The sequence below is a fragment of the Chlorocebus sabaeus genome, chromosome 5, assembly GCF_047675955.1.
Source record: "Chlorocebus sabaeus isolate Y175 chromosome 5, mChlSab1.0.hap1, whole genome shotgun sequence".
NCBI classification, from domain to species: domain Eukaryota; kingdom Metazoa; phylum Chordata; class Mammalia; order Primates; family Cercopithecidae; genus Chlorocebus; species Chlorocebus sabaeus.
The window spans coordinates 50,726,201-50,751,894 of NC_132908.1; the positions used below are offsets into that span (position 1 = coordinate 50,726,201).

The 25,694-nt window shown below is 38.1% G+C and overlaps 1 protein-coding gene across 2 annotated transcripts in view; it reads left to right on the plus strand.

The window, feature by feature from the left end:
• The window catches only part of FTO (FTO alpha-ketoglutarate dependent dioxygenase), a 422,796-nt gene that overhangs the window by 145,544 nt on the left and 251,558 nt on the right, over positions 1-25,694 (plus strand). For both annotated transcript variants that reach the window (XM_007993307.3, XM_007993308.3), the window contains exon 4: positions 1,442-1,585. In XM_007993307.3, the coding sequence (XP_007991498.1) occupies positions 1,442-1,585 (144 nt within the window). The remainder of the gene's footprint in view (positions 1-1,441; positions 1,586-25,694) is intronic.

The following is a 25,694-nucleotide window of genomic DNA, read 5'->3' on the forward strand; positions in this document are numbered from 1 at the left end:
GAATTGAGTGCAGTGGTGCAATCACAACTTACTGCAGCCTCGACCTCCCAGGCTCCAGCAATCCTCCCACCTCAACCTCCTGAGTAGCTGGAGCCACAGGCAGGTGCCACCATGGCTCACTAATTTTTTTTTACTTTTTGTAGAGATAGGGTGTCACCGTGTTGTCCAGGGTGGCCTTGAACTTCTGAGCTCAAGCAATCCTCCTGCCTTGGCCTCCCAAAGTTCTGGGATTACAGGTGTGAGCCACTGCACCCAGCCTGTACTTTGTTTTCAATATGAGTATAGCCTATTGATTTTTTTCTCTGCAAATATATTAGATAGTTCCATGTCTGTATATAGTCATATTATTTTTGGTGACTACGTAGTATTTTATTGTCTGGAGAGATCAAAATTTATTTACCCAGAAACCTACTGATGAACATTTGAGTAATTTCTGATCTTTTGCTCTTACAAACAATACTACAATAAATATACTTGCTCAGCAGTCATTTTACAACCCCTGAAAGTAGGACTTTTCGTATACATTCCCAAAAGTGCAATTTCTATAAGAGTCAAAGAGCTTATGCATTTGTAATTTTGATAGTATTGCCAAATTGTCCTCTACAGAGAGTGTGAGTGTGCCATTTTACTGTACTCTTACTAACACTGTATTGTTTTCAAACTGATGTTTTCTGATTTGATAGGTGAAAGTTTACATCTTTTTGGCTTTAACATGCATTTCTTTTATGTGAATAAATTGGAACATATTTTTATATGTGTATGAGCTAGTTTTATTTCCTTTTATGTACTGTGTCTTTATAACATGCTCAGTTTTTAATTTGTCTATTGGCCTTTATCTTATTGATGTGTTGCTGCTCTTTATATATTTAGAAAAACATTCCTTGGCTATTCTTGCTTGTTTATATTTCCATGTATATTATAGAAACAGCTTTTCTAGTTGCTAACCCCACTCATCTAAAAAACGATCCCTTTGGTCTTTTTATTTATATTATGTCAGATTTCTAGATGAATTTAGAAAGTACTGACATTTCTGTGATGTTCAGTCTTACTTCCTAAGAACATGATTTCTCTTTACATCTGTTTTTTATTTTTAAAAAGTAAAACAAAATTTTTTAAAAATAGAGATGGGTCTTGATTTGTTGCCCAGGCTTGTCTTGAATGCCCGACTTTAAGCGATCCTACCCCTTGGTCTCCCAAAGTGCTGGGATTATAGGCGTGAGCCTCCACACCTGGCCTATTTAAGGTTTCTTGATGAAAAAATTAATGACATGTTAAAAATAAGCTAGAATATCTTTTAAAAAAATATGACATAAAGGGAAGATATATTCCATTTAATATTCGTATTTTATTAAAATGTCAATTCTTTCTAAAATAGCAGTTATAAAATTCAGAAGCTTAGATTAAACATTTCCTTTCTGATCATTTTCCTCTCTTTTGGCAGGCCCTGAAGAGGAAAGTGATGACGACTCTCATTTCGAAGGCAGAGATCCTGATATTTGGCATGTTGGTTTTAAGATCTCGTGGGACATAGAGACACCTGGTTTGGCGATACCCCTTCACCAAGGAGACTGCTATTTCATGCTTGGTAATCTTTGGAAAGTCAAAATTATATTGAGACTCTAGTGTCTAAATTTAGATTATTGGATATATATTTTGAATATGTCTTATGAAATAAACTTTTGGAGTATTTTATATTAATAGTGAAACTTCTTTATAAGAACATGTATACTGCTAAAATTTTTTTTTTTCTTTTTTTTGAGATGGAGCTTCACTCTTGTTGCCCAGGCTGGAGTGCAGTGGTGCAATCTCTGCTCATTGCCATTTCCACCTCCCGGGTTCAAGCGATTCTCCTTCCTCAGCCTCCCAAGTAGCTGGGACTATAGGCACATACCACCACACCCAGTTAACTTTTGTATTTTTAGTAAAGACGGGGTTTCACCACGTTGGCCAACCTGGTCTCGAACTCTTGACCTCAGGTGATCCACCCGCCTTGGTCTCCAAAAGTGCTGGGATTACAGGCGTGAGTCACCATGCCCAGCCCTAAATTTTTAAAAGTTGTTTTTCTTTTTATTCTACGTAGATGTAGAGTTCCTCAAATATGCTACACAATTTTCTGGATTCTTTATGAAAGGTATTGAATTATCCAAGTCAAATTATAACTTTAAAAGATACCTTCCTGTCTGTATTAGTTTTTAGTAGAGTTTTGTTTTTCTTTTTTTTTTTTTTCCTCCTAGTTTTGAATGTTGTTTCTTCTCAGGAACAGCTGACCTGACAATGGGGCCTTTCTCTCAACTTGTCATTTAGTTCTTTGGGAAGCAATATCTCAGCTGTGGTTAGGCCAGCTGAAGCTGTGGAGTTTGTGAGGCTTTGTTTTTTTCTTCTTTGCTGTAAGTTTTTAATTTTATTTTTGGACTTTCTACTTGTTTTCCAATGCACGATGTGTAAACAGTATCCTTTTTTACTCACAAAGCTTCTCGGGGTTTATTCTCTACTTGGCTCTAGTTCCTGATTATTTGGGGTTTATCTCATTCCTGTCTATCTGGAGAAATCTACTCATATGTTGCTTTTGGAGCCAGGAAGAACCAGGGCTGAAGCCCAGGATTTATGATAAGAGTTGATTCCCAGTTGATTGGGTATTTTAGAGTCCGCTATATTCCAGGTACTGTGTAAGGTTCCAGGGGAGATATTGGAGGTGGATGAATCTTGGTTCTTGCCTTTTGGGAATTTGGAGTACGGAATAGCTCTTTAGGCCATTCTGCCACTAAGCATCTTCCAAATTTTAGCTCATTGCGTATCAGCTTCAAGGTTTTGGTCACATTTGTGTGCTTCTGCCTAAGTAAAGTAACCTGTAATCTTTCACTGAATTGAATTTATTTTAAAAGGAGATTTTACATCACTATCTTAAATGGAAATCCAGTATCACTAGGAATAATTAGAAGGGCTTCAGAAATGTAAATATAGAGAAACCAAAACAGTACTAAGGGTCTGCTACTTTTGTTTGCTGGAGATCCTGAGTCTGAGTCCTATTCTGCGTTTCTTAAGAGAGGAGATTAGTAACAGAGAGGTGTTAACTGTATAGTGGTACCAGTCTGAGACTTTCTCCTTAACGTCTGCAGGAGGGTTGGGGGATCATTGTGTAGGGACTCTTTCAAGTCGTGTTATTTAATGGCACTTAGTGCAGTGTCCCTTTACCTCTTAAATACTTCTCATGAGGAGATTCCTTCATATCTTGAACACTGATCTAAGTATGCCCTTCATCTCTTGCCTTCCATGTGAACATTGCTTTGCAGTTTACATATCAGTTTCACACAGGCAGCCCCAATCTCCTGTCAGCTTTGTGAGGGAGATGGCAGAGATTGTTCATCTTTTAAGTGATCTTCCTAAAGTCACTCAGTTATGAGACAGAACAGGGACCAGAATGGGTGGCAGGCATCTTATGCAGTGCTTTTCCTACTCTAAATGGGACTATTTCAACCTGATCCCAATACACTGAAATCTCTATGTGGGAATGGTTTTAGTGTTAAGGTTCTCTCTTCCCCACTGTCTCTCCTGCCTGATCTCAGGAAGTAAGTTTATTTTTTAAAGTTCCTACCCCATCATTGAGTTTCATTTGTAGGTAAACATTATTTCATCTTTTTTTGTACCACCCAAATACAGATGTTCGGCCTGAGTCTTAATAGATATTAGTATCAGCCAATAAATCACTTTCCTTTGGATACTTTGTTCAGAAGTTTCTATTAGCAATGTGTATCTTTCAAAGAAATAAGAGCCAGAATGTTATCTTTTAAAATAGCTTTTAAATTGTTTAAAATATAAAAGTGGCTGGGTGCTGTGGCTCATACCTGTAATCCTAGCACTTTGGGAGGCTGAGGCAGGTGGATCACCTGAGGTCAGGAGTTCGAGATCAGCCTGGCCAGCTTGATGAAACCCCTTGTCTTTGCTGAAAATACAAAAATTAGCTGGGTGTAGTGGTGCATGCCTGTAATCCCAGCTACTTGGGAGGCTGAGGCATGAGAACTGCTTGAACCCAGGAGGTGGAGGTTGCAGGGAGCCGAGATTGCACCACTGCACTCCGGCTTGAGCAACAGAGCAAGATTCAGCCTCAAAAAAAAAAAAAAAAAAAAGTATATAAGTACTCTAAAAATTCAGCTGTATTGCATATACTTAATAACATCTTATGTGTTATTTTCTGATTAAAAATGCAATATGTGCTTATTTGGGAGAAAAACTCTGGAAAAAAAAAGAAAGTCTGAAATGAAGAAAGAATATAAAAATCATGTCAACGCCTGATTTAATGTATTTCTTTTCAGTCTTTTTCTGTACATATATGTCTGGAATTATAGTAGTAATATGAATAAAAACCAGATTTACTGGGAATTAATGACAAACATTCTTTTAATCTTCTCAGCAATCCTGAGAAGCAAATATTAGCTATACTGCAAAAGAATAAATTGAGGTTAAATTTATGTAGTTACTTAACCATGGCTGCACAGCTAGTAAGAAGCATGGATTGTATCTTGTCATCTTACCCCACTTGGAGTCTGACATGTCATGTCAGGCCACCCCTCCTTCTCCCTTAGGGATGCCCTCCTCACCCTACTCCCCACTGAACCCTGCTCAGGGTTCCTGTGCCTTCTTCTTTCCATCTGGCATGATGCCTCTGTCTCACCTAATGGCTTTAAGACTAAATTGTTCAGGAAGGGAAGAAAAGAAGTTAATGATATTCTGTTTGTTTCTTTTCTATTCTTCTTAAGGTTATGGGTTTCTTGGGGTTTAAGAACTGGATTATAGGCCGGGTGCAGTGGCTCATACCTGTAATCCCCGCACTTTGGGAGGCTGAGGTGAGCGGATCACCTGAGGTCAAGAGTTTGAGACCAGCCTGGCCAACATGATGAAACCCTGTCACTACTAAAAATACAAAATATAGCTGGATGTGGTGGTGGATGCCTGTAATCCCAGCTACTCGGGAGGCTGAGGCAGGAGAATTGCTTGAACCCGGGAGGCAGAGGTTGCAATGAGCCAAGATCATGCCATTGCACTCCAGTCTGGGCAACAAGAGGGAAACTCCGTCTCAAAAAAAAAAAAAAAAGAACTGGATTTTAATGAAAATTTTTAATAATGACATTATTCATTGGATTTTTGTGTTATAATGAGTATACACTGTAAAATATACTTTGGGTCCCTTGAGCTATTGTGCATGATAAACAGAAGAAGTTAGTGTTATTTTATAGGAGCTGATATCCAAGACATAATATAAAATCTACTCTTGATTTCCCATGTCTTATTTTTAGATGTAGGTGATAATAGTTGGTATCCTACTGAACTGTGCCAAACACAGCACAGTATGTCCCAAAGTCTGCACTTAGAATATATATTTTTATTAGGATGTCATATTTGATTTCTGAAACGAGTCTTCCTAAAGGAAGATTCTTTTTTAAAAAATTCAGAAGTAAGGCAACCATGGTCTAATGCTGCCTTTTCTGTTTACTTTTAAGTCCAAACAGCACAAGGAGCCCCGTAGAGGGAGGAACTTCGGCCCCGTGCTGATATCTGAAATCTGAACTTCATAGCACTTATGAAAAGGAAACAGTTTAGCTCAATTTATAATAATATATTGGTCTGCAGAGGAAGTGCAGGCTGAACCCTGCTGTCTCAAGTAAATACTCCAGGGGTGTCTGATGGGGAACGTGTCGGGTGCCTGTAATAAATCCACTGCCCATGGAAGTGAGTGAAGTCCTTGTTGGCAGTGCCTGAGGACACGCTTAACTGGGGTTGTCACGGTTTTACTTTTAAATTGGAATCTTTGCCCTAATCTCAGAGTTAGACATGACCAGATTTGCAAACAGATTTACAATTTTCACTAATTTTCCAACCAGGACTTCAAAACACACTCAGAGAAAAAAAAAACACTCTGGTCTTTCTCAGAGTAGGATGATTTACTTTGCCACAGATGTTTTCCATAGACTGAATGTAACCAGGGAGTTAGGGACTTAAAAGTGGCTTGGAGACAAACTGTGGGTTTGTTTTTTGTGGAACAGATTATACAGTTCAAGGGACATCAACAAAATTATGTTTATTAACCAGGAGCTGGGTGTGGAGGTGGGATGTTTCAGGACAAAGGTGAGTGCTAGGTAAACATTTGGGGCAAAAGCCCTCTTTTCCCCCTTAATTTATTATTGTTGTTCTTTACCTGTCACCATTGATGACTCTATTCTCTCTGCTCTATTTACTTTTGTTTCTTAAGCCCAACTAAATCTCACTTTCAAGGATTTGTTGTTACTATCACAATCAACAGTTTCAAAACTTAAGTTGCCAGGTAAAAATTCCACTGCGAAAAAAGAAAACTGCAATAGAAATGTAAACGCATAGCCCTTCTTTTTCGGTTTTTCTTTACCTCGTCAACAGTTTAGGGTAGAGTAATGAAAGGACCATATTATTTCTATCAGGTAACTGAGTCCCAGACACACCGCATTGTCAATTGCCTGTGTATTGCTAGTGCCTTTCTGAGTCTCTGCCTTCACTGTAAAATGGGAGCTTCATGATTCTTCCTTCTCAGAGTTTTTGGGAGTACAAATAAGAAAATATATGGGAATAGGCTTTGCAAGCTATAATTTGAAAGTGCAGCCTTATGAAGAGTGGGAACTGGACCATGGCATATTGGAGAATCAATGAGACAACTGGGTGATAGAAGAACACTGAATGCTGTTTTCTTATCCTGCTTCACGCCCAGTTTTGTCACCTTCGCAAAATAGCATTCCATATGTGTATTTGCCACATACAGGAACCTCAAGAAAGGGAAGTTTTACCAATGGATTCTCAAGGGTGAGAAGAGTTAACATCTCGTCTGTTGGTTATCGGAGCCCTGTAGTAATCAGTCTTACTTTGGTTGAGGCCAGCTTTACTTTCAGAGCCTGGCCAGTAGTTTTTTACAGATTAAGTTCACCTTCCTTGAAATACCTATGGCTTAGAGGCAGCAAGAACCAGAGCACAGAAATATTTGATGTGGTCTAAGCTGTAAATTGCCATGCTTCTATTTTTTGACTCAACATGGCCACTCTCATTGGAGTCTCCAGCCCTGTGAGCAGGAAGAACAGAGGCCTCCAGGCGTTTAGACTCTTAAGCGGGAGCTCCCTTGGGACTGAGCATGGAAACTGTGGTATCTTTGTAAATCCTCCAGGTGTCCCTCAGTTTTGCTCTGATTTAGACATTTTATTCAAAGGAAAAAGCTTTTGTTATTTCTTTCTCTGACCCCATTCCCTTCCTCCCCAACCTCTGAATGACCAACTAAAGTAAAAAGTACATATAATTTATGGCTTAATCATAAATTTAAAATAATTATACTTTATTACCTCTCATGGGTCTTGAAATGTAGGTGCTATGTTCTGCTTTCTGCCGAGGCAAGGGAATAATACAGAAACCAGTAATAAATTATAACTTCAGGCTGCAGTTGGTAAGCTTGAGGAACTGCTATTTAAGTGGAAAGTGCTTGAACAGCCAAATGAGCACCTGTCATGTTTATTTTCACTTTGAAAAGTAGAAACATGACAGTATAGTTTCCACTGCTTGTCCAATATGAACTTCTGGTATTCTTGTTATCTTCTCAGGAATTGCACTGTTTGCTTCTTGTTTCAATTTTTTTTTTTTCCAGGGGTGAGGATGTATCTCTCCTTCTGAAACTTTCACTCTAAAATATGCCCCCAAATGCTGACATTTTCAAACTTGTGCTTTTTTACTTGATACCTGATTTTTTTTTTTTTTTTTTTTTTTTTGTATTTAATAGGGAGAAGGTCATGACTTGTGAAATTTACTGGAAGGATAGGGATCTGAGCAGGCTCCTGAGTACTTGAAAGGCTTTATCTACCTCTTACACTTTTTTGTTACATCCAGATTTTTGCTCATTTCTCTATCATTTGGTGTCTTGAACTTTACCTGAAATGCATGTCTTGAGTGCCTACTAAGGTCCAGGCATTATGCTGGCAGATTTGATGTATTTTTGTTTATTCCTTATTACAGGACTATTAAATAGTAGACTCTCATTCTGACACTCACTTTTTTTTTCCAGAAAAAAAAATTAATGGAGATTGATTGCTAATGGGTACAGAGCTGCCTTTAAGGCTATGAAAATGCTCTAAAATTAGTTTGTGGTGATGGTTGCACAACTCTGAACGTACTAAAATACATTGAATTGTATACTTTCTTTTTTCTTTCTTTTCTTTTTGCAGCTCTTGCTCAAAGGAGAATTTGATATTTACAATGAGTGAATTATATGGTATATGAATTAGATCTCAATAAAACTCTTAAAAAAAAAAGAAACTAAAGCTTAGAGAAGTATAATATCTTGTTCAAGGTGACACTACCTGTTGTGAAGCTTTTGTCCAAATTTTTCTGAGACCAAAGCTATTCTTTCTTCCACTGACCCGTGCTATCTCTACTAATTATATAGTCAGGGTATCCTTTTTCTTTAAAAATGTAGGAAAAAATGGCCGGGTGCGGTGGCTCATGCCTGTAATCCCAGCACTTTGGGAGGCTGAGGCGGATGGATCACTTGAGGTCAGGAGTTTGAGACCAGCCTGGCCAACATGGTGATACCCAGCCTCTACTTAAAAAAAAAAAAAAAAAATTAGCCAGGTGTGGTGGCATGCACCTGTAATCCCAGCTACTCAGGAGGCTGAAACGTGATAATTGCTTGAACCTGGGAGGCAGAGGTTGCAGGGAGTCAAGATTGCGCCACTGTACTCCGGCCTGAGCGACAGAGTGAGACTCCGTCCCCATGCCCCCCTAAAAAAGGAAAAAAATAATTAAATTACTAATATGTGAACACACATGTATTCTCATTCAAACTTTGTGGAACTATATGAAATAAAATGTAGACATTCTTTTTCACCTTGCTTTCCTATCTGGTCCTTTGTAAGTCTTAACATAAATATAGTTGTGTTGGCATATTTAAAATATATGTTGCTGCTGCTGTATTTTTAAAAAACATAAATGATACTTTATTATAAATATTACTCTAGTATTTGTTTTTTGTACTTAGTATGTGCTGGAAATTTTTTTATGGTAGAGTGTCATTCATATTATTCTTATTATAAAAATACTACATGCACAAGGAAATAAAAATTGAAAGATTTAAAATGGAAAGTTGAGGAAGATCTAAAATGGAAAGTGAAAAACTCCACCTATCCCCAAGTTCCATTCCTTAGAGGTAACTGCTTTTCACTGTATTTGCATTTTATTCTTTGATTACCTCCCTAACCCTTAAACATATGTATACTTGTACTTTTATTTCTTTATCTAATAACTTAAAGCACTCTTGGTTGTTGATCCATTAAGAATGACAGAAGCAGGCAGATTGCTGGAGCCCGGGAGTTTGAGACCAGCCTGGGCAACATGGCAAACTCTGTTTCTACAAAAAATACAAAAAAAAAAAAAAAAAAAAAAAAAGCCAGGTAAGCCAGGTATGCCAGGTATGGTGGCAAACACCCATAGTTGCAACTACTTGGGAGGTTGAGGTGGGAGGATCACCTGAGCTCAGGAGGTTGAGACTGAAGGGAACCATGATCACACACTGCACTCCAGCATGAGTGACAGAGCAAGACCCTGTCTCAAAAAAAAAAAAAAAAAAAAAAAAGAGTTATGGAATTAGTGTTCTGATACTACCTCTCACTCTTGCCAAATTTGGCTAGTTAACCTTTACTTTTAGGGGTTTATTTCCTTAATTACTTTCCTTTAGAACCAGTTGATAGATACAGTCTCTTGAATTTTAGTGTGTAGTATGGGGAATTAAAGTTCTCTTTCAGCCATATCATTACTTTGACATGATTGAGGTTTACAACTTTACATACAGATCTGTAATTTTGATAAGACAAGCACGCGTATAAGTTGATCTGAAATTAGAAAGCCAGTACATAATGACGTTGATGTAAGTGTTGTTTATTGCAAAACCAGATAAGAGTGATGGAATTAATAGGTAGAAAATGTAATCTACTATAACCATCCAACCAGTGCCAATGAATGAGGAGTACTGCACATGTCAGGTCAAGATTTTATACTTCATCAAAAGCTTAAAATCACACTACATTTTAGCTTGCTTTGTATTTGAATCATGACTTTGTTGCGTAGTTTCCCTCTCCCCCTGGAATTTATAATTGTCTTTTTTTACTCTTACTGATAGAAGAAGCGTGCTATAATGATTGCTCAATGTCACTAGATGTTTCATCATGTGACTTGTTCAATGTTTGATAAATACTGACTTCTTCAGATCCCACCTACCATAGTTATCATACTGGGATTTCTTCTCATTGAACACCTTTGCAAATTCCATTAAAACATCATTTTAGGCCAGGTGCGGTGGCTCACACCTGTAATCCTGTAATCAGGCGGTGGTTTCAGTGAGCCAAGATCATACCATTGCACTCTAGCCTGGGTGACAGCAGGACTGTCTCAAGAAAAAAAAATTTTTTTAAATTTTGGTAGCTTTAGGTATATAAGCAGTTTTTGGTTCCATGGATGATTTGTATAGTGTTGAAGTCTGGTATTTTAACGTACCTGACACCTGAGTAGTATACATCTGATAAGTTTTTTTTTTTTTTTTCATAATCCATCACCCCCTTCCCACCCTCCTCTCTTCTGAATTTCTAATGCCCATTGTACCACTCTCTACGCCTTCGTGTGCCCATAGCTTAGTGCCCACTTATAAGTGAGAACATGTAATATTTGTCCAGTTACTTCACTTAGAATAATAGCCTTCAGTTTCATCCATGTTGCTGCAAAAGACATGATATCTTTTTTTTTTTTTTTAATGACTGAGTAGTATTTCATGGTATATATACACACCACATTTTCTTTATCTACTCACCGGTTGTTGGGCACTTTGGTTGATTCCATATCTTCGCTATTGTGAAATGTGCTCCAATAAACATATGTGTGCAGATGTCTTTTTGATATAATGACTTCTTTTCCAGGTAGATACCCAGCAGTGGATTGTTGGGTCAAATGGTAGAGTTACTTTTAGTTCTTTGAGAAATCTCCATACTGTTTTCCATGGAGGTTGTAGTAATTTACATTTCCACCCCCAGTGTATAAGCACTCCCTTTTCACTACCTTTCTAGCAACATCTGTTATTTTTTGACTTTTTAATAATGGCCATTCTGGCTAGGATAAGGTGGTATCTCATTATGGTTTTAATTTGCATTTCTTTGATGATATGTGATATTGAGCATTTTTTCATATGTTTGCTGGCCATTTGTATATTTTCTTTTGAGAAATATCTATTCATGTCATTTGCCTACTTTTTAATGGAACTGTTTGTTTTTTTTTTTTTTCTTGCTGATTTGTTTGGATTCCTTATAGGTTCTTTGTCAGATGCATAGCTTGCAAATATTTTCTCCCATTCTGTAGGTTGTCTGTTTACTCTGATAATTATTTATTTTGTTGTGCAGAAGCTTTTTTGTTTAATTAGGTCTCATTTATTTATTTTTTTGTTGCATTTGCTTTTGGGGTCCTATTCATAAATTCTTGCCTAGTCCAATGTCTAGAAGAGTTTTCTTCTATAATTTTTATGGGCTCAGGTCTTAGATTTAAGTCTTTAATCCATGTTGAGTTAAGTTTCATTCTTCTACATGTGGCTATCCAATGTTCCCAGCACTGTTTTGAATAGGGTGTCCCTTTTCCAGTACATGCTTTGTTGAAGATCAGTTAGTTGTAAGTATTTGGCTTTATTTATGGCTTCTCTATTTTGTTCCATCAGTCTGTATCTACTTTTATACCAGTACCATGCTGTTTTAGTTACTACAGCTTTGTGGTATAATTTTAAGTTAGATAATGTGATGCCTCCAGATTTGTTCTATTTGTTTAGGATTCCTCGGCTATTCAGGCTCTTTTTTGGTTCCATATGAATTTCAGGATTTTTTTTTCTAATTCTGTGACAAATTACTTTGGTATTTTGATAGAAATTGCATCAAATCTCTAAATTTGTTTGGGCAGTATGGTCATTTTCATGATATTGATTATTCCAATCCATGAGTGTGGATTTCCGTTCATTTGTGTCATCTGGGATTTCTTTCATCAGTGTTTTGTAGTTTTCTTTGTAGAGATCTTTGACTACCTTGGTCAAGTTTATTTCTAGGTACTTTATAATTATTTTTTTGTAGCTATTGTCAAAGGGATTGAGTTATTGATTTGATTCTCAGCTTGGTCATTGTTAGTGCATTGCAGTGCTACTGGTTTTTGTACATTGATTTGGTAACCCAAAACTTTATTGAATTTGTTTTTCAAATCTGGGAGTCCTTGGAAGCATTGTTAGGACTTTCTAGGTATACAATCGTATTACTGGCAAACAGAGATAGTTTGACTTCCTCTTTTCAATTTGGATGCCCTTTATTTCTTTCCTTTGCCTGATTGTTCTGGCTGGGACTTGCTACCAATTCCACTTTTGCTTGGATCACTTGTGTTTCTCTTTCTTATAATTTTCTAAAAATTATACCATATTTTAGATTCTTCCAGGCAAGGGCTGTTTTAGCTTTGTGTCCTGTACAGCACCTAACACAGTACTTTGAATATGGCTGGTGATTACTAAGTAATTGTTGAACTAATAAGTGAATGAATGAACCAAGGATTGGCTTTTTTTTTTTTTTTTTTTTTTTTTTTTTTTTTTTTTTTTTTTTTTTCCATTTCATGGTAGTGTGTCTTGGTTTTATACAAGCAAAAGGAAGTATTAATTCTATCCTTGAAAGCCCCTGACTGGGAAAGGTTTTGAAATTCCTTCTCAAACAGATGGCCATTCACCTAATGCTTGGAGATTACCAGAGACAGCATTTAGAATCTTCCATGGCAGCCTATTCTTTTTCACAGTAACTCATGCTTAATTTCCTTACATCTAGTCTAACCACGTGACATCACAGAACTTTCTAAAGCGACACAGTATCTGGATCCATCTGTACATTCTCCTCTAAATTTTTTATAAGAAAACCATCAAAGGTAAAAATAATGTGTTGGTTTCTTTTAAGCTGAGGAGGAATGTTTTATTGTGCATTTTGAAATGTTTTTGTTCTCTCATATTTCATTCAATTAGAGTCACACTGTTTGGGGGTAATTCTGCATCTGAATTTGGTGGTGGAATTTTTCCCATTGGCTAACAGTTTTCATGTGCCCTCTTTGACCACCTGTCTATTGAACATAATTCCCAAAGGCATGAGCTACAGAAATTTTTTTTTTTTTTTTTTTTTAGGTCTTTATTTAGGTTGTATATCCTATGTGTGTTACTTGCCACTCCTGTAAAGACAGTGGAAGAATGACTGTGAATGATGCCATTCTTTTTTTTCAGTTGATCTGTATTGAAGGTTTGAATTTAGGACTAGGCCGGGAATTAGTTTGACTTTCCTCATCCAGTCAGTCCCTGCAGCACATTTCAAGGTCAGACTATATACCTCATGCTGGATGGTTCCTTAGACTTTGCAATCTAAGCCCAATAAATACCGTCAGTTTTTTTTTTGTTGTTGTTCAGGGTACTTATTTACCAAATAAATAGGACAGTGCACAGCCATCACTCAAGGTGATAAGAGCTTTGGCTACTTTTATAAATCTTCCCCTAGATATAATTTTCTATGGGAGTGAAAACTTTTATAAAAACAATTGGGAGACCGAGGCAGATGGATCACTTGAGGTCAGGAGTTCGAGACCAGCCTGGCCAACATGGTGAAAGCCTGTCTCCTCTGTTAAAAATACAAAACTTAGCTGAGTGTGGTGGTGCGTGCCTGTAATCCCAGCTACTCAAGAGGCAGAGGCAGGAGAATCACTTGAACCCAGGAGGCAGAGGTTGCAGTGAGCTGAGATCGCACTACTGCACTCCAGCCTGGGCAACAGAGCCAGACGCCATCTCAAGAAAAAAAAAAAAAAAAAAAAACAAGCATGGGGGGAAGATGATCTCAAGGTACATAAGATACATACCTAAAGGTACAAAGATATAAATCATAGTCCTTGGTTAGTTCATTATAGTAGTTTTGTAGTCTGTCCTACAATTGGTTGGGGTAACAACCTTTTTTCTTATTTTTGTTCACACTGCTCTCTCTACCCCCTCACCTAGGTATGTGTATAGCTCATTTATTTAGGGGCGATGTTAAAAAATTGAATGCCCTTAATGGCAAGGGAACCAACCAATCATTGTGGATGCCACAACTTTTTCCCCTGTAGACTGTAGTTATTGGTATAGAAGTATTTTTTTTTTCTCCCAGCTTTTATTTCAGGTTCCGGGGATACATATGCAGGTTTGTTACATGGGCAAATTGCATATTGTGGGGGTTTAGTATACAGACGATTTCATCACCCAGGTAATAAGCATAGTACCTGATAATTTTTTTTTTTTTTTTTTTTTTTTTTTTTGAGACGGAGTCTTTGCTCTGTCGCCCAGGCTGGAGTGCAGTGGCACGAACTCGGCTCACTACAAGCTCCGCCTCCCAGGTTTACGCCATTCTCCTGCCTCAGCCTCCCGAGTAGCTGGGACCACAGGCGCCCGCCACCTCGCCCGGCTAGTTTTTTGTATTTTTTAGTAGAGACGGGGTTTCACCGTGTTCGCCAGGATGGTCTCGATCTCCTGACCTTGTGATCCGCCCGTCTCGGCCTCCCAAAGTGCTGGGATTACAGGCGTGAGCCACCGCGCCCGGCCACGTACCTGATAATTTTTTTATCATTACCCTCCTCCCACCTTCCACCCTCAAGTGGGATCTAGTGTCTATTGTTCTATTCTTTGTGTCCATGTTTACTCAGTGTTTAGCTCCCACTTATAAGAGAGAACATGCAGTATTTGGTTTTCTTTTCCTGCATTAATTCACTTAGGATAAGGGATTCCAGCTGCTTATGTCAGCTACTAGTAGACCTAAGCTTTCTGACTCTCTCTCTCTCTCTCTCTCTCTATCTATCTATCTCTATATATATCTATATATATCTCTCTCTATATATCTATATATATATATTGTGCTGTGGCACGATCTCGGCTCACTGCAACCTCCGCCTCCTGATCAAGCAACTGTTTGCCTTAGCCTCCTGAGTAGCTGGGATTACAGGTGCCTGCCACCACACCTGGCCAATTTTTGTATTTTTAGTAGAGACAGAGTTTCACCATCTTGGCCAGGCTGGTCTTGAACTCCTGACCTCATGATCCACCCACATCAGCCTCCCAAAGTGCTGGGATTACAGGCGTGAGCCACCACACCCAGCCCTATATATATATATTTATACTACAGACAGCAGGTAGAACCTTGCACATAATAGGAACTTACCACATATTTGGAGAGAACATCCTTTTTCTCTCTCTCCCGGGTATTAGCCAGAAACCATAGCTATCTTTCTTAATTGCTAATGCAAAATTGGATATGAGATAGGATGCGTAAAGAAGGAGGTCAGAAAACATAGAAACAGAAATTAGAGGTTGAAATGGCTTCTTCTGTTTCATTCATCAACTTTGGGAGATTCTGGTCCTCACAGTTCACAGTTTAGTGGAACTGTGGGCAGAAGTGATGGCTCTGCACATACAAAGGGGGAAATGGAGAAAACCATTAAAATATCATCTTTTCTGTCAGTCTAGCCTGTCTCCCTTTTCATTTTTTTTCTGTTAATATAACTTCTCTCCCTTCTCATCCTTCCTTTTCCCCAACTCACTATACACTGCAGTTTCCTGGGAAGAATTACAACTTGTAGGAATAAAAGAGAAAGGTAGCCCTGGCTAAAGTGGATTGATCTTTTTGCTTATTTAGAAAGCAAAAATCGGCCAAGTAAGGTGGCTCATGCCTGTAATCCCAGCACTTTGGGAGGCCGAGGTGGGCAGATCACGAGGTCAAGAGATCGAGACCATCCTGGCCGACATGGTGAAATCTCATCAGTAAAAGTACAAAATTAGCTGGGCCTGGTAGCACATGCCAATAGTCCCAGCTACTCGGGAGACTGAGGCAGGAGAATTGCTTGAACCCGGGAGACAGAGGTTGCAGTAAGCCAAGATCCCACCACTGCACTCCAGCCTGGGCGACAGAGCAAGACTCCTTCTAAAAAAAAAAAAGAAAAAAAAAAAAAACCAAAAAACAAAGCAACAAAAATCAATTATTAACCTCAAGAATCTATTCTCTTCAAAACCCATCAACAAGCTAAGCATTCCACAAAAGTTAATTTTAAAAAAAGGGGAAAGGGGAAGTTATGTACCTTGAGATTGTCTTTATCTCCATGCTTGTTTTGATGAAAGACTTTTCACTTCCATGGAAAAATTTTATTTTGGGGAAGATTTACAAAACTAGCCAAAGCTCTTACCAATTTCACTGATCACTGTTTACTGTCCTATTTGTTTGGTGACTGAATCACCTCTTTTCTGAGAATCTCTTCATTGAACATTTCCATTTGAAGCTTTAAAACATAAATATACTTATTTTTAAAGTTTGTATTGCTTAATTTAAAAGTAATAATATATCATCCAGTCAGAGAAGGCATCAGTTTAAGATGGATTCCAATTTCAGAGATGTTAAATATGAAGCAAAAATGTCTACCTTGGAACTGATGAATTAGGGTACACGCTTATTGTAGAGAATTTGCAAACTATAGAAAATTGTAAAGAAGAGAAAATATTATTTATAATTATTTGGTCTAATTCCTTCTAGTTTTTTTTTCTATACTTAGTAACGTGTTTATCCTTTGTTTATATAAAATTGATATCATGTTGTATAAACATTTTGCATCTTTTTTCCCTGATACTTTTATATTTTGAGCATTTTCTTCTTATCAGTAAACAGTTCTTCAAAATGATTGTTTAAAACTGGTTTAAAAATTAATCCCTTACTTATATCAAGCAAGATGTCAGAATAGCACTTGTCTCCTTGTAGAAACATCAATTTGAACAACTATCCATGCACAGAATACCTTTATATGAGTAAAGGAATCCAGGTTAAAGACTACATTGCCTGGGTGGAGCACAGAAATGAGAAAAGACACATTGAAGAGAGTAGGAAGAACAGTTTCAAATTACCTACGTCACCTCTCCCTGAAGCCTGAGCAGCACAGTGTCAAGAGGGATACCCTTTGTGTAGGGGAAGGAGAATGAAGTGAGTACCCAACTTCTTTGTAAACTAAGCAAGAGGCCCACCCCAGTGAACCTCAGTGCTAGGATGGCCTCCAAAGACGAAGACTCCAAGCCTACTGTAGCACCAGGTATGCCCTCATGGACTCAGGCTCCAGGTCAGCCCTCAAAGCCCCAGAATCCAGGACTTCCCATATAGACCCAGTCTCCAGTGGACTCAGGATCCAAGCCTGCCTCACAGACTTAAGCTTCAGGACTGTGTTAGCACCAGCTCATTCCTGTGGATGCAATTGCCAGGCCCACCCCAGTGGACCCAGGATCTAGGCTTACACCCACAGACCAACATTCTAGGCCTGCCGTTGGGGATGCAGGGACCACACCCACCCAGGTGAACTTAAGCTCCAGGTGTGCCCTAGTGGACCCAGGTTCCAGGCTCCTCCCAATGGACCCAGGTATTAGGGCTGCCTGCCTGCTGATCCAAGCACCAGGCCAACTCACCTAAGGAGTCTAGCAACAAGCCTGCTCATGGACTCCACTAGATGGCACACACATAATCTCTGGATGAGGTGACTGTTGAAAGATTTTCCCAGCTGAAGCTAGCCTGGAAGAGATTCCTACTTCTTCAGATGTTCAGACATCAGCACACAGCCACAAGGATCATAAATAATCAGGGAAACATGACCAAAGGAAAAAAAATAAAACACTAGTTATTGACTCTATAGAAATGGAGATCTATGAGCTAACTGACAAATAATTTAAAATATTGTATGCTGAAGGACACTATGACTGGAATGAAAAATTCCATAGAGAGCTTCAGAATCAATCAAGCAGAAGAAAGAATCAGTGAGTTTTAAGATAGGACATTTGAAATTGCTCAGTCTGAATAACCAAAAAGAAAGAAAACAATGCTTGTGGGACTTATGGGACATCATCAAGTAAATTCATACATACGTTATGGGAGTTATAAAAGGAGCAGAGAGATAAGTAAGGAGCAGAAACCTTATTTGAAGAAATAGTGACAGAACACTTCCCAAATCTGAAGAGGGAAATGAATATTCAAATCCAGGAAGACCAAAGAAACCCAAATAAATTAATAATAAAGTTGAATTCACCAAAACATATTATAAGCAAATTTTCCAAGGTCAAAGACAAAGAGAAAATTTGGAAAGCAGTAAGAGAAAAGTGGATTATTATATATAAGGGAACCCATGTAAGACAATCAGTGGATTTCTCAACAGCAACCTTGCAGGCCAGAAGTGAATGGGATAATGTATTCAAAATGCTGAAAGAAACAAGACTGTGCCAACCAAGAATACCAACCTGGCAAAGCTATCCTTCAGAAATAAAATAGCAAGATTTTCCCAGACAAACTAAAGCTGTGGGAGTTCATCAAAACTAAACCTGTCTGTAAGAACTGCTAAAGGTTGTTCTTTAAGTTAAAATGAAAAAGTCCTAACTAACATGAAAACATACGAAACTGTAAAGTTCACTGTAAAGGTAAAAATATACTCAAATTAAAAATACTCTAATATTGTGATGGTGGTGCATAGATCATTTGTAACTCTATCAAAGTAAAAAGTGAAAAGTATTAAAAATAGTTACTGCCACAATAATTTTTAATGGATGCACAACATATAAAAGATGTAAATTATGACATCCATAACATAAAATGTGAGTGGACAAGTTAAAGTGTAGGGTTTTTATATGCAGAGTTAAGTTGTTATGATCATAAAGTAGACTGTTATTATAAGATGTTTTATGTGGGCCTTATGGTAACCACAAGGAAAAACAAAAACATGTAGTAGATTAGTAGATACACAACAGGTAAAGACAAAGGAATCAAAGCATACTACTGAAAAAAATTCTTAAATCATAAAGGAAGATAGCAAGAGAAGAAAGGAGCGAAGGACGACAAAACAATCAGAAAACAATTAACAAAATGACAATAGTATTTACCTACCAGTAATGACTTAAATGTAAATGGATTAAATTTCCCAATCAAAAGACGTAGAGTGGCTAAATGGATTTAAAAAATAAGATTAAACTATAGAGACTCACTTTGGCTAAAAACACACATAGGCTGAAAATAAAGGGACTGAAAAATATTTTATGCAAATGATAACCAAAAGAGACTGGCTATACATATATCAGACAAGATAGACTTTAAGTCAGTAACTGGCACAAGATACAAAGAATTTCATTATATAATGATAAAGGAGTCAGTTCATCAAGAAAATGTAACAATTGTAAAGACAGTTGGCCCTTGAGAATCATCGGTGTGAACTTTGTGAGTTTACTTATATGCAGATGTTTTCAACCAAGCACTGATCGAAAATGCAATATTAATGGGATTAGAAACTCATATGTATGGAGAGCCAACTTTCCATATACACAGGTTCGGCAGGGCCAACAGTAGGACCTGAGTACACACTGATTTGTGGATACACACACAGTCCTAGAACCGATCCCTCCTGTATACCAGGGGATAACTGTATATATGCACTCAACATTGGGACCTAAATATTTAAAACAAATATTAACAGAACTGAAGGGATAAATAGTGATACAGGAACAGTAGGGGTGTTGAGTACCACATTTTGGAAAATCAGTAGAAATCCATTCAGAAAATAGATAGGGAGCCAGCAGACTTGAACAGCACTACAGACCAAATGGACCTAACACATATACAAAACATTCCATCCCACAGCAAAAGAACACATTCTGTTCAAGTGCACATGAAACATTCTCAAACATAGATCATATGTTAGGCCACAGAGTAAGTACTAACAAATTAAAGAAGACTGAAGTCATATCAGGCATCTTTTTTGACCACAATGATATAAAACTAGAAATCAATAATAAGAGGAAAATTGGAAAATCCACAGTGATGTGGAAATTTTCTTGAACAATCAATTTGCTAGAAATGAAATAAAGAGGGAAATCAAATAATCTTTTGAGACAAGTGAAAATGGAAAGACAATATCCCAAAACTTATGGGATGCAAAAATATGGAAATGCAAAACTTATGGAAAAGCAAAAGTACACGTATGTGATTGCATCAAACTATCAAGCTTCTCCACAACAAAGGAAACAGCAACAGAGTGAAGAGACCACCTATGCAATGGAAGAAAATATTTGCAAACCATGCATTTGATAAGGAATTCATATCCAAAATATGTAAATAACTCATAAAACTCAATAGCAGGTTAACAAGTAACCTGACCTAAAAACGAGCAAAGGACTTGAATAGACATTTCCGAAAAGAAGACGTATGAATGCTCAACATGTATATGAAAATGTGCTCAACATCTAATCATCAGTGAAATGTAAATCAAAACCATAATGAGATATTACTTTGCACTTGTTAGAATAACTATTATACAATAGACAATAGATAACAAGTGTTGGTGAGGATGTGGAGAAAAGGGAACACTTGTACACCATTGGTGGGAGTGTAAATTGGTACAGCCATTGTGGAAAACTCCATGGAGGTTTCTCAAACAGTTAAAAATAGAATTTCATATGACCCAGCGATTCTACTTTGGGATACATATCCAAAGGAAATGAAATCAGTATCTCAAAGAGATATCTTTATTCCCATGTTCATTGGTGCATTATTCACAAAAGCCATGATTTAGAAACAACCTAAATATCTGTTAACAGATGAATGAATAAAGAAAATGTGGTAGGTATATCTATATCTATATCTACATCTACACACACATACCCACACTTATCCACACATAATGAAATATTACTCAGTCTTAAAAAAGAAGGAAATCCTGTCATGTGTGACAATGTGGATTAATCTGGAATATGTTATGCTAAGTGAAATGAGGCACAGAAAGACGAATATCACATGATCTTACTTATATGTGGAATCTAACAATGTTATAAATGCACAGAGTTGAATGGTGGTTTCCAAGGGTTTGAGAGATGTTGGGTAGATGTTGGTCAAAAGATGCCAAGTTTTGTTTATGCAGAATGAATAAACTCTAGAGACCTAATGTACAGCATTGTAACTGTATTAGTCTGTCACATTGCTCTGAAGAAATACCTGAGACCGGGTCATTTATAAAGAAGTTTCATTGGTTCACAGTTCCCCAGGCTGTTCAGGAAGTAGGATGCTGGCTTCTGCTTGGCTTCTAGAGAGGCCTCATAAAATTATGCTGGAAAGCAAAAAGGGGGAGTCAGCACTTCACATGGCCGGAGCAGGAGGAAGAGAGAGTGAGGGGGGATGTGCCACACACTTTTAAACCACCTGATCTTGTGAGAACTCACTGTCATGAGAACAGCCCCGAGAGGATGATGCTAAACCATTCATGAGAAACCGCCTCCATGATCCAGTCACCTCCCACCAGGACTCACCTCCAACCTTGGGGATTACAGTACAGCGTGAGATTTTATGGGGACACAGATCCAAACCGTAGCAGTAACTATATTTATTAATATTGTATTACATACGTGAAATTAGCTAAGAGAGTAGATCTTAAATGTTTTTAGCACACATACACACACACACACGATTATGTTAATTAGATGTTTACATAATTAACATGGGTATGTTAATTAGATTGGTTTTAGAAGTCATTTCACAACGTATATATATATTAAAACATTACATTTTTACATTGTAGATATATAAAATTTTTGTCAATTATCCTTCAGTAAAGTTCAGTAAATGTTTCAAATCACAAAATAATCTACTTTGGTTATTCAAGTTTTTTGATATTATATGTATTGCTACAGTGAACCTCTTTATATATATATCTCTTTATTTCCCCAGGAAATATTGCTAGAAGTTGAATGCCTTGGTGAGGTATTATGGTGTGAACATTTACACAGTACATACTCTATTGTCAGGCTGTTACTTAGAGAGATTTTTATTTTCATTCCTACCTGCAGTGTATGAAATGTGATCATCAGTTACTTCCACCAGCCTCCTTTACCCTACTCTATACAGTGCTAAGCGTTACAACTTACAAATATTTTTGCCAATTTGATGGGTGAAAATATGCTGTTATTTTAAATTTCATTTCTTTATTCATGAAGTTGAATATTTTTTATTTTTGTTGGCCACTGTTTACTTCTTTCTGTTATTCATTGGCTGATCGTATTTTGCTCATTTTTCTGTTGAGATGTTAGTGTTTTTCTTAACATTTACTTTATCCAACCCTTCTGCCCACTTCCCAGGTATTTTCTTATACCCAATTTTCAGTTTTGTACTTAGATTTTTAATATTTATTTTAGGTGAAACATCTTTCCATTTAAGTCTTAACTGTAATACTTACATTAAATTAAATAACAATATATGAAATTATTTAACTGTGTTTATGCTTACTGCTAGCCTTTTTGTACTGTGATTTAAAAAAAATTCTTGATTGTTCTCTTGGTCAGCCAAAATGTAATTTCTAATAATATTCATGAAGACTAATGGCAGGGAAGTGGTCGTGGCATATTCTTTGAGTCTTTGCATTATGGAAGAGTGACTTCCTATCCTTTCATTTGTAAATATCTCCTTGATTGGCTATAGGATTATTGAGTATCAAACTTTCACCCTTAAAACTCTATAGAGGCTGGGCGCAGTGGCTCATGCCTGTAATCCCAGCACTTTGGGAGGTCGAGGTGGGTGGCTCATCTGAGGTCAGGAGTTCAAAACCAGCCTGGCCAACATAGCAAAACACCATCTCTACTGAAAATACAAAAATTAGCCAGGTGTGATGGCGCATGCCTGTAATCCCAGCTACTCAGGAGGCTGAGGCAGGAGAATCACTTGAACCTGGGAGGCAGAGGTTGCAGTGAGCCAAGATTGTGCCACTGTACTCCAGCCTGGGCGATGAGCGAGACTCCATCTCAAAAAACAAACCAAACCACCCACCACCAACAACTCTATAGATATTGTTCTGTGACCTCTGATATTTGATGTTGGGAGATGTCTGAGGCCATCTTCATATATGATTTCATTGTGGTAAGCTGTATTTTCTGTTTGGACATTTGTAGTATTTTATATTTAATTTTTTGACAGAATATGTTTATGTCCTTGCTCAACCATTTTATAGTGCAGACTCTGGTCTTTTCACAACCTTGGAAAACATTCTTCTAGTGTTTCTTTGATTATTCTTATATCTTTCTGTATCTTACTTTTTTTTTTTGAGGTGGAGTCTCACTCTGTTGACCAGGCAGGAGTACAGTAGTGTGATCTCGGCTCACTGCAACCTCTGTCTCCCAGGTTCAAGCAATTTTCCTGCCTCAGCTTCCCAAGTAGTTGGGATTACAGGTGCCTGCCACCATGCCCAGCTAACTTTTTTTGTATTTTTAGTAGAGACAGGGTTTCACCATGTTGACAGGGCTGATCTCGAACTCCTGGCTGGCCTTAAGTAATCCATCTGCCTTGGGCTTCCAAAGTGCTGGTATTACTGGTGTGAGTCACCATGCCCGGCTTGTATTTTACTTTCTTTCTCTTTTTTTTTTTTTTTTTTTTGAGATGGAGTCTGGCTCTGTTGCCCAGGCTGGAGTGCAGTGGCGTGATCTCGGCTCACTGCAAGCTCTGCCTCCTGGGTTCATGCCATTCTCCTGCCTCAGCCTCCCTAGTAGCTGGGACTGTAGGCGCCTGCCACCACACCCGGCTAATTGTTTTGTATTTTTAGTAGAGACAGGGTTTCACCGTGTTTGCCAGGATGGTCTCCATCTCCTGACCTCGTGATCCACCCACCTCAGCCTCCCAAAGTGCTGGGATTACAGGCGTGAGCCACCGCGCCCGGCCCCGGCCTGTATTTTACTTTCATTCTGTGATTCCTGTTAAGTACATTTTGATCTCCAGGATCTGTTCCTCATGTCTTAGGTTTTCCATCACTCATTTCTTATATTTTCCCTGAGTTATAGGAGAATCTCTTGAGTTCACTCATCCAGCTCAGTAATTTGGTTTTTCTGCAGCATGCTTTCTGCTGTTCAGTCCATCTATTGCCATGTTAAATGAAGAAACGGTATTAAAAAAATCAATTGCAAGTGGTTTTTCCTGATCTCATACTGTTCCAGCTTCATGTCTGCTTACCTTATTTTCACAGATGCAGTGCCCTCTTGAATCAAGTGTCTTCTTGAAAAACTGAGAATTTTCTAAAATTTTATCATGTCAGTTCAAGTAAACCTTTTTCAGAAAAGACAGTTTTGATCAAAGTGCCTCCATTCCTTTGAACTGTAGTAATTTTGCAGTTCTGGCAATGACTCCTTACCTCTTTATCCTCATAGAAAGTGGACTAGTACTGGCTTATATGCAAGTAGCTGAGATTGGTTCTGTGAGAGATTAGTATGGATTCCTGGCCAAATCCTTTACTTGAAGGTGGAAGAAAATGTGTCTTTACACAGCCAGATAGAGATTTTATAAATTGGAGTGTGCTTAAGCACTTGTTTTTGTCTTTCTGTGGATGCTTGCAGTATGAGCAAACCATGGTAGGTTTTGGCCCACTCCTATCGTTGCTGGTTGCTCCAGTTCCTTGTTTCTGCAATGCCTGGTACTCAGAGTCGTGGCTTATAACAGCAACACATCCTGGGGTCTATGCGTATCACAGATTGTGTGCATAGAATTCTTGCTACAGTGAGTATCACAGGTTGTGTACATAGAATGCTCACTACAGAGGCAAGAGCCTTGCTCTCTGGGTGCCCCGTAAGCTTCCCTTGCCCTCCTGCTCTCTGCTTTCTGAGTTAAGAGGTGAACATTTCACTTAGGATTTGATTGGTGTGTTTATCAGGCTCGCTGCTCTTTTGGAGAGACAATCACGTGTCAGCCGCCTTTGCCCTTCTTTAATCTAATTCCACCTATACTATATTCAGCACAATCATTTGCACTTCTGGCATATTGAGCACCTTTCTCTAATATATAGTGCCAGAAGAGGTTTTGATCCATTTTTATGTTCCATTGATTGACTCATTGAGAATCTAGGAATGGGACAGGGCCTGTGTCTATACTGGCATCTTGCCAGGAACCTTCCCTTCCCCCTTTCATTGGCTATCAAATTCTGAAAATGTTTTCAGCCATGGATGGCCCACATCTAGGAAAAATAAGGTCATAAATATTAAGATTGAGAGATGAGAATGGACAGGTAAGTAAGAATGAAAAGCTTCAGTGATTGTCTGAAGCTGGGAAGATTGGATTTCAGTATTGGGCTTATTTACCCCAAGAGTGCCTTTAGCAAAAGTCATGATTGTTTCTGTAAGAAATTTGGGTGAAATGGCCCTGGTAACATACGTGACAACAAACCCAAGGAAATAAGGGCTGGGGTAAATTTAGGGTGACCAACTGCCCTTTTCGTCTGCGGTCAAGGGGATCTCGGGATGCAGGACTTTCGGTATTAAAACCAGGAAAGTCTTGAACATGAATTGGTCACTGTAGCGTAAATTATAGCATTGCTTCTGTGGTCTTTTATATATGAGATGAGATTTCATGCTACAGTGAATGTCCAGAGCTGTCTTCACCACTGCCAGGGCACGCAGCATTCAGCCAGCAAAGAGTGAGAGCGTCCTTTCTTTTTGTATGTGTGTTGTCACATCATCTACAAACTCTTACTCCAGTGGGATCCAGTGTCAGTCAAATTTCAGCTATATTCTGAGATAGCTTTGGTAAATAGACATTCTTTAATTTATTTTTTCT